The sequence below is a fragment of the Octodon degus genome, unplaced genomic scaffold (assembly GCF_000260255.1).
Source record: "Octodon degus isolate 3935 unplaced genomic scaffold, OctDeg1.0 scaffold00090, whole genome shotgun sequence".
NCBI lineage: Eukaryota > Metazoa > Chordata > Mammalia > Rodentia > Octodontidae > Octodon > Octodon degus.
This window is the reverse complement of record NW_004524666.1, coordinates 11,112,886-11,122,904: the sequence shown is the minus strand read 5'-3', so window position 1 is coordinate 11,122,904 and position 10,019 is coordinate 11,112,886. Positions and strand designations below refer to the sequence as shown.

The following is a 10,019-nucleotide window of genomic DNA, read 5'->3' as shown; positions in this document are numbered from 1 at the left end:
TGTGACCTATGCTAGACATCCTCTGCTCTGTCATCCATAAGGAACATCCATAGGATCCTTACCCTAGCATTGCCTTCCCCTTTCCTAGTTTATTTTACTCCATGGCACATAGTACTGTTGAAAAAAACACCCACTTTGCTCATCTGTCTGGCCCAAGCTGAACATCTACTACAAATCTAAAATGTAGATCTGATCTGCCTCTCTCCAGCTTAAAAATTTTGTGGCATTGTTCCACTCTGCAAAATCAGATCTACCTTTCTTAGCGTGGCATGATACCCCCCTGAAGAAAACTGAGCACTCGTCAGCCTTCTTTCTTATTACCCTGTGCCCTATGCTTTAGTCATACCAGACTATTCCAGCATGCCTTCACACATGCTGTGTCTTCTCATGGCCCCATGCCTCTGCCCTTCTTGTCCCCTCTGTCTATCTAGTAACGCTTTCTTATCTCTGTATTATCCAGTGTCTCTCAACTCCCTTGAGACTTCCCTTCCCTAACTGGTGTATTTATTCACTGTCCCTTTCTTGAGGGCTCTAAATTATAGTATCTCCTGTCAATAATATGTAGGTAGAAGTGGAAGTGCTGAGAATACTTATTTAAAATTAATAGAGGGGCTGGAGAGATGGCTCAGTGGTCTAAAGCACCTACTTAGAACAAGCTTAGCAGAGCACAGGGACCGCGGTTCAATCCCCCAGCACCACATGCCAGCCAGCCCCGCCCCCTGGTGGGCTGAGCTGGCCACACACACACACACACACACACACACACAAGCAAATAAATAAAAAATTAAAAAAAATAATAAAATTAATAGAGAAGGATGATATAAAAAACACAGTCCAACTTCTAGTTGGTTTCATTACAGTTTTTAAATCCTTCAGACATTCGCCTTATTGCCAGAGCTAAAGAAAGACTGCTCGCAGTTTGGGCCTCACTGGTGACCACTGCCTAGAAAAGAGTTCATGTGCATTTTGCCAGCATAGAAGATTCTGAACTTCTTAAGAGAGTTACTGTGTCTTTTTCAGTGGATATCATCTTTATTCAGCATGATGCCTGACCTATACCAGGGGCTGCTTCTAAACTCCTACAGTTCCCAAAAGAATCTATCTTACGAGGCCCTATTATATATCACTGACCCCTCTATTTTCAAACAACGCTCATTCATGCACCTCCTCTACTCTAGCCACACTGTCCTCATTGCTTTTGAACAGAACTGGCACACTCCAACCACAGGCCTTTGCACGGGCTTGGAATCTGGCCGAATAGGACAAACACATGCTCCTTTAGGTCTTTGCTCATTTTCTTAGTGGACCTTTCCTAATCACTTCTTTTAAAACTGCAAACCTTTTATCCTTACCCTAGCACTGCCTTCCCCTTTCCTAGTTTATTTTACTACATGGCACATAGTACTGTTGAAAAAAACACCCACTTTGCTCATCTGTCTGGCCCAAGGTGAACATCTATTACAGACAAGTAGGCAAAAACTGAGCCCCTAGAATAATAGGCTTTCAGTTCCTGCCTTTACCTGGTAAGTGAGGTCTAATACGTTCCCTCTAATGTAGGCCAGAGTGAAAGGATAATGAATTAGATTAAGCCTATAGGCTTGGCATCCATCTCCTGAAGTCACAGGGGAATTCACATCACTCTGAGTGACCTCTGTCCTACCCCTTTTATGTGATGGTGGTGAAAAGCACATTGAAATGCAAAGGGCAGGTAGCCTGGGAGACTGACAGAAAATGCTGTGCACATGTGGTTTCCATAATGAGATCTACAGCTTGCACCCAAAGCCAAGTGTATTTCACTTTGCAAACCCTTCCAAAAGCAAAACAACATAACTCCCAGGGTAATTTGGTAGAAAACGCCCATGAAAGGAAAACCAGAGATGGTTGGGAACTAAGCCTGAGGTCTAGAATCCAGGTTTTTCCTCCAGTGACCTTTCCTCCTACCATTCTCTCTTCTGCAGGAGCATGTGCCCACCTGGCTTCAGAACACTCATGTTTACAGCTGGCCCAAGAACAAAAAAAATATCCTACTGCGGCTGCTCAGAGAGGAAGAGTATGTGGCTCCTCCCCGTGGGCCTCTGCCAACCCTTCAGGTGGTACCCTTGTGATGCCAACCAGTCCCAGACCACTGGAGCCATTCCACACTTGAGATTCTGTTCTGATAGCCTTCTGCTAGTTGAAGCTGGTCTGTGACACTGGTGGCTGCTTTTCAGCATATTGCTTCTGCAGTGCATTTGCCCCCCAGGACAGGCTGCTCTGCATTTTCTTGCTTTGCTAAAACCTGCTGAAGGTACCTATGTCAGCATGTTCCTATGTACAGTATGATGTGTCCATTCTGGGCCTCTTGGTGCTTAGTGAGTAGATAATGTAAGTCGGCAGTACAGCAGCAAATGGCGAATGACCTCAACATTCCCGTTGCTCCAGGCTACTTTTATGAGTTAGCCAGATGTTTGTGTGTCCTCAGACCAAACCGCTCCATGTACAAATAATAAAATGTTTACTCTTTCCTAAGAGTGTGTTTCACTTATCTCAAGGGAGATAAACATATATTAATTTATAATGATATGGACAGCCACCTCCCAGGACATCAACAAAGCTGCTTAAATATATAAGATAAGCATAACAGACTTCTCTGTATTAAGATTAAAGACAGATAGTTAAACACCCTTTTTAACATAATTATGAAAGCTTTATTCTTACAATAGATTTTTAAAAAAGAGAATAAAAATAGTAATAATAAAAATTAGAAATGATACAGAATTTCACTAAACAAAATAATATGAATTCAACAGTATTACAATATAGATTTTTTTTGGGGGGGTACTGGGGGTTGAATTCAGGATGTTGCAAGCACTTTATAATACAGATTTTCAACAAAACTATTCTATACAGCACACAACTGTGATTCTAAATAGTGTTTTGGGGTTGAAAGTATAGCTCAGTGGTATAGCACTTGCTTAGCATGCACAAGACCCTGGGTTCAATCCACAGCACCACAAAAATCACAACATTGTATCATTCTTAGAGTCTGACCATATATGTACAAATATTTGAGTATGTGTATGAATTGACAGAGGATGTGGAATGTAGGCTAGAGCTAAGTTCAGGGGATCCATGTTCTAGTTCTGGTGTTTCTACTAACCACCTGTGTGGGCTTTGGCAAGTCCTTTGTCTTTTCTGAGAGAAATTCTACATATTCTTTAGAGGAGTGACTGATTTTATTCTCATAACAGTCTCTCAGGTGAAAATTTTACATTTTCTTTTTGGGAGGGGCATTAAATTAATTTTTAACTGATTGATAAAAACATAAAAATTGGACACATGGGTACATTTTCTTAAACTTTAAAAAATGTTTTGAATAATACCTTCAGTTAATAATTTTGGAACTAAATATGTGCACGTATATGTACAGGTTATCTGACCTGTAGAACAAACACACATAGCTATATATAAATATATACATAAAGTCTAAATAAATAGTGGAGCAAGGTAGGATGGCTCTCTAGCCCAAGATAATAGGTCAATCTGAAAACCTTTTGGGGGCCTGAGAATTACTGTTTTCCCTCACTTGTCTACCTAACCTAATCTCTGAAACAAGGCTCCACTCAATTTCATCACTGTTAAAAACAAATATTTGTCAATTATCAACAAAAAGTTGCTGATGAAATTGTAAAGAATACTAGTTTAATTTACTTTGTAACTTAGAGTTCTGCTAGGTAAAGTGAATGTCTGTTTTGTTTTGTTTTTTAAATAGGAACCTAAAAGAAAAAGTTATATAGCTTAAGCATTCGTTTGTCAGACTCTGTGACAAAGACGTTTAATTCTGTGGCATTTGAGACCTGGGAGAACTGACTTTCTTGCTTGGTCAACTCAAAATTCTTGGAAAACATCCCAAACACTAATTTTAAGTCTTCTTTCTCTGTTTTTATTTCTTCGGTTCAAGGTGACACCATTATTAAGGATTCTACACACAATAAATGACATTAACATTCTTACTCTGAATTGTTTGTAGTCTGCAAAGATTTGGTAATGTGTTGTTCTTTCTTCAGAGACCTATTCTGAGCTCTCATTCACTAGTTCTTCAATTCTTCCTATCCCAGATGGTTAAGAGAAAAGTCCCTGGTGTTCCAACAATAATTAGTAAAGTATTATAGCTAGTAGCATTGACAGAAAACACACACACACACACACACACACACACACACACCACACCTGGCCAAGTGATGACAGCTTGGCCCCTACAGTTTCTGTGAAATCTGATGACTACTAACATCAAAACAATTCTAACAACTATTTTAGAGCACAGACACTCAGATTAACACTTGGTTTATTTAGATGTCATTATGGTCCTTGGGCATTCATTTGTAGATATTCGGAGGATAGAAGTGGGTAGGGTTGACTTAGTAAAAATAACTCAACCTCAAGGCTTTATCCAGACCTCAATTTATTTTAAGGGTAGGGAGTTATGCAATGTAGCCTTAGATTCTTGTTTAATATTTAGTGGGCAACTTAGAATTTTAAATCCAATTTTTAATTTTAGAAACTGGTTTCAGAAACTTTTTGCCTGCCTAACTTCTATATTGTTCAAAGACATCTTGATACATGGTTATAACTGAGGTATTAGACTAGCTATATCTCAGTTCAGTGCACAGAAAAATTATTGCTGTTGATACCCTTTTCTTTGTTTCCTATTAAACAAATCATCTCTTTAATGATTGAGTTCTCAGAGTCTTCTCAGCAAGGAACGCAAGTTCCCTGTTTTTGAACATTCCATCCTTGTTTCATGATGTCTTTGCCAAGAGCATTTTTGCTAACCCAAGCCACTTGTCAACCACCCCATCCACTTTGCCAAACACCTCATTGTCACTATCACCTTTGCCAAATGGATTACACAGTCCTATGATCATTGGGAAATGATCCAGAAAGAGTGTCTCAAAACACAAGATCTTTCTGTTTCTTCTTACTGAACCAAGAACAATCAGCGAGACCTACCTCCTAATAGCAAATGAAGAGAAGAAAGGTTACACTGTGGGAAAATGCCACAAAGCAGCAATGTCTCATTCTAGAGAATCACGCACAAATTTTTAAGATAAGTAGCTCAATATGAGACCACTGACCAAATAAACAACAGACTACAAAGAAGAAAAAAAAAAAACACCAAAATAAATTTTCAGTGAATTTCTTTCTGTCATGGAATTTTCAGTCTAGAAGAAACCAAAAAATCACACATACACTGCAGCTTTATTTTACATGGGAGGAAAGCAAGACCAGAGACACTGTGACTTGTCAATGTCCACCCTAGGGCAAGGACCCAGGTGTTCTGTTTTCCAGTCTGTAAATACTGATTGGTGAGCCTGAAAAGCTTTACTGAGTTTTGATGAGAGATTTGCTTGACAAATGACCCAGTCTCTCCCTGAGGAATACAAAGCTTCATGAACATGGGAGGTCTGAGGGAAGATGTGTCTCCTACCTGTCCTCTGGTGGCTGGAGGATTACATGATCCTGTTGCAACCTGCTCTGTGACAAATTCTTCAGGGATTAATTATTGCTGTGATTATATGGAGCATAGCATTTCTTGAAGTGGGTTGGCATATTTATTTTGTACTGGTATTATGTGAAATTTAAAAGGTCTTGATACTTCCTCAGAGCTTCAGATGAATCTGGTATTAGGTCAATTTCTTTTAGTTTTGCCTGGCCAATCTCCAAAGCATCAATGATGAAAGGGGATTTATTTTTATTTATTTAATTTACTTTGAGGCAACTTCTTACTATGTTGTCCTGGCTGGCTTCAAACTCCTGAGCTCAAGTGGTCCTCCCACATAGCAGGAACTACAGGCATATGCCACTATGCCCATTAGGGTTTTATTTTTATTTTTATTTTTTTAAATTTTTTTTTAAATTTTTTATTTATTTATTTATTTATTTGAGAGAGAGAGAGAGAGAGAGAGAGAGAGAGAGAGAGAGGCCAGCTCAGCCCACCAGGGGGCGGGCTGGCTGGCATGTGGTGCTGGGGGATTGAACCGCGGTCCCTGATGCTTTTGCCAAGCTTGTTCTAAGTAGGTGCTTTAGACCACTGAGCCATCTCTCCAGCCCAGGGTTTTAGTTTTAAATACTGTGGCAATTCATTTTTCTCTCACACTTCAGACCCTACAAAGGTGCACTTGTTGTAATAATAGCTATGGAGATTGCATAATATGGGGTCACACTAACTCTCCTTTGAGTGGGAGATGGCTTCAGCAAGGACACTTTTTTCCTGCAGGAACATCAACAACACAAAGCAGTCTAGCTATTCAGTCAGCACAGCTGGCATGCTGGGAGGCCATGTACCCACTCAGGGTGGCATGCTCTTCACTTCATACTGACATTTGAATTTTCTGTTGGAAAATGCTTTCAGACAGAGTCACAGGTTATTTGGTGAAAGATACGTGGCTTTCACAGACTCACCGATGTACACCTGCCCTGCTCCCCACCCCATATTTGCTCTCTAGTTCTTAGCCTCAAGCCAAGGAGATGAACCCTATAAAAGGAACAGTTAGTGTGGTTGAGTTCTATACTTGACTTCTCAAGGAACCTGTGCATACAGGTCTAGGTGACATTTATTTGGGTGATTAGGAAGTGCTATTTTAGCCCTTACTGTACAGTGAGTCTCAGGTCACAGTGCAGTGGGTCAATGCTAACCATACACTGGGCTTGCCTGTTCTTTTCTAGAAACTCTCAGATGGAAGAAAAAATTGCAGCCTCTAGATCTCTCAGGACTTGTAAACTAACACCCTGAGGGCACACATTTGTTGCACCCTGTGTGACCTCACTTTGCTCCCTTCACTAGGAAGGCATTGAAGGTAGAAGGCAGCTGGGGAGGGAAGGCGGGGACAAGCATGAGAGCACTCCCGCCTGATGGATCCCATTAGGCTTAGTGTGCAAGGCGAGTTGAGATGAAGTAGCTGCTCTGGTATGTGTCCAAAACTGCTGTTCTATTTTTAGTGTCTCCTGTGTGCTTCTTAGTCCTGTGTTGTATGCCTGGGCACCTGGATCGGCAGCAAATCATGGAACTGAGCCATTCATTTGTAAAACTGGAAGGAAGGAGGCCATTGATGTAGGGCTTGTTTATTGCTGAAAGGGACGTGGGACCTGGAATGTTAATGAGGATGGCTCTCTGAAGCATGCCTTCATGGTTAGCAAGGAGTTCAAAGGAGAAGGCAGACTCAGTCCTGTGCTGAATAAAAGTGAACTGTTGATAGAAGGAAGGAGAAATCAATTATGCTGTCACAGGCTTCCATGGCATTGTGTTGGAGTTGTTAGAAAAGGTAGGACAAGGACCAGATCTCAAAAGGCAACAAAGCCACATGGCCTTCAAGTATAACGAGTTTGCCATGGCAACTGATGGAAATGAGCCTCCCAGGCGCCGAGCAGGTGTGTTATCATACAGAATAAACATACTTCTCTCACTCCCTGGCTTTTACAATAAAACCTGTGTTTGGATTACTTTCCCCTCCTCTTTGTTACCCAGAGAAGTTGGCTGTTGCTCAATCAGCCTCAGGCTCTGGTGAGGGAAATGTAATCAGTGTTATCAAAAGGCTGCTTTTGAAAAGGCTGGCGTTTGGCTTGGCTGCCAGCCCCATTGCTGAGTGGCAGCTGAGCCACAAGTACCTGGCCTGCCCTCTGCCACCTTCGGCAATGTCCTCCACAGAAAGCTGTTTGCTCCTGTGTTCGCTGAGGCACAACAGTGAGGCCTAGCTCTCCAACAGCCATGGTCAAAAGCTGCTGGTGGATGAATGTGTTCAGGTGAGGTTGGGGCCTGACCAGTTTTCTAGGATATGGGCTAAGGTTTCCTGTGATTCTGTCTTTTCATCTGGTGCTATCTACAAAATTCCATTAATCAGAAATTGGAGGGAGATTCTGTTTTCCTGAATCTGAAATTCCTCTCAAATGGTTTTAGGGCTGGTAAGAGTCTCCTGTCTGAAATGTATACAAAATGTAGAGACTTAAGATCCTCTCAAACTACTAATGAAAACTGAAGGTTTATTTTTAATTTTTATAATGTCAAAGTAATGATAAAGTAGAATAGTCATATTTTTGTTGCTCTTGTTTGTGACTAAAAAGAAACATCTACTCTAGCTTCAAGCTGATTTTCAAAGCAAGAGGCTCATTCTCGATGTGCTCCTAGAATGGAGGTGGTTTCTAAATGCAACTGTAGAAAACAATTGGCTTGAGGAGAACTTGTACAGCTGGAGCCAGTCAGCTCGATGCAGAACCACCAAGCAACACAAAGCCTCCTCCTGCTTTTGCCCAGGTCCCTGCCTTCCTCCAACAAGAAGCCTAGCACTCACACCCTGTCTTGCTCATCCAGTCCTGTCCTCCAGAGAATGCCCAGGCTTCCCCTTCACACTTCATCTTACCTTGACCATAAGACAGCTGCCTGAAGAACTGACCCAAGCTCTGGTATCAGTTGGAAAGGATTACATGTGTTACTCCTCCCAGAAAAACAGTATCACTCGATTGAGGCACTCCAGTTACTCCTGAGGCAGGAGGATGGAAAAGTCATCCTGGGCAACTCAGCAAGATCCCATCAACATGAAATAAAACAAAAGATGGGCTGGGAACATAGCTCAGTACCTGCTCTTATTCTTAAACCAACCATAGAACTTCATTCAGATCACAACTTGTTCATATTTTATGCACAGATTTACCAAGTACAGTTGCCTGTTTTTCTAACACTATGTAGGTCAGAAGTTACACATTTAAGATTAAAGGGTAAGAACACGAGACCTGCTTCCTGATGGAAATAATACCTGACATTTTCATAAAAGTGGTTTTGTCATGAAAATATTTTGAAGAAGCCTGAAAAGCAAATAATACTCAACTGCCAACTAATATTTGAAAAAGCAACCATATATCTAATTTTCATAGATCAAATCAAAACAGCCACAGCTTCAATGATTTAATTCATGTACTACAGCAATAAACACCCTCTCAAAAGTCTTTGAGAACATCATAGTTCCCACAAATAACTTGTTTTTAAAATAAAGTCTCCTTAGTCATCTGGAAAAGGTTACATTAATTTCTCTGTTTTGTTTAAGAGAATAGTCATGTACCTCGTTGACAAGGTTTCTGTTATGATTTGCGACTAGATGTCTCCCCAAAGCCTCTTGTGGGCACAAGCAGGGCTTTTCTGAGCTGGCTGGACCTAGGGTGTGTGATGCTGAAATTAAAGGTATGATACTGAGGTTATGAGTGATTACTAAATTAGTCCACTTATTGTTTAGCATAGCTCCAGGTGTGGATAATGGGAAGGTCTACGCTGGGTGTGGGTGGTACCACCCAAAATGTGGGTTGCCTAAAAACAGAGAGAAGCAAGCTGCTGCTGCTTGCTGCTTTGTTGGCTCCTACCTGCTTGCCATGGACTATTTCTCCTCTGTGATGCCCCTGTCATGCCACCCTTCCTTGGAGCTAGCTGATTATTAACTGAAACCTCTACAAACTCTGAGCTAAACAAATCTTTCCTCTTTGAGTGTTGGGTATTTTGTGTCAGCAATGAGAAAAACTAAGACAGTTTCCCTAATCTGAGGCCAGTTCACTCATTCCATTTGCAGACAACACTGTACATGCTCAGCCCTCCCACCCTCAACCAGAAATTGGATCAGCCTGCCCTACACCGCCTTATCAGGACCTCAGTTCACAGGAGAAGCCCAAGATTTAGGTCCTCTGGGCACCAAGGCAGATTCAGCCAAGGGGGTATTTAGGGCATTTCATACTGTGTTTAAGAAGTAGCTATCCAGTGTACTTCTAAGGCTGGCATTCTAAAATGACCAGGTTAGGCCTTTTCACATTTAAGTTTTTAAAATTTAAGATTTTTAATTTGAGCTTTGGGTACCAGTATATCATTTTTCCTTGGAAAGACACATGACACAGAAAGTCCCTGACAACTTAGTAGGAGCTTGGGAGATCCGGTGCCATAACACCACCATTTCTAATTTAAAGGGAGTTCAGCAGCACCCACAGCAACTAATGTATCAGCAAACAAT

At 41.2% G+C, this 10,019-nt stretch overlaps 1 protein-coding gene and 1 long non-coding RNA gene across 4 annotated transcripts in view; one reads left to right on the top strand and one right to left on the bottom strand.

Moving 5' to 3' along the window:
• Nucleotides 1-2,578, top strand: part of Traf3ip2 (TRAF3 interacting protein 2) — a 39,322-nt gene extending 36,744 nt beyond the window's left edge. The window contains exon 4 of one of the 3 annotated variants that reach the window (XM_023722330.1): nucleotides 1,959-2,578. In XM_023722330.1, the coding sequence (XP_023578098.1) occupies nucleotides 1,959-2,105 (147 nt within the window). In that variant the 3' untranslated portion in view covers nucleotides 2,106-2,578. The remainder of the gene's footprint in view (nucleotides 1-1,958) is intronic. The other 2 variants (XM_004637503.3, XM_023722329.1) reach the window with 2 other exon arrangements.
• LOC111818400 overlaps nucleotides 1-8,543 on the bottom strand; it is a 42,846-nt gene extending 34,303 nt beyond the window's left edge. The window contains exon 1 of the long non-coding RNA XR_002822398.1: nucleotides 8,394-8,543. This is a non-coding gene — a long non-coding RNA (uncharacterized LOC111818400). The remainder of the gene's footprint in view (nucleotides 1-8,393) is intronic.
• Between the last annotated feature and the right edge of the window lie 1,476 nt (nucleotides 8,544-10,019).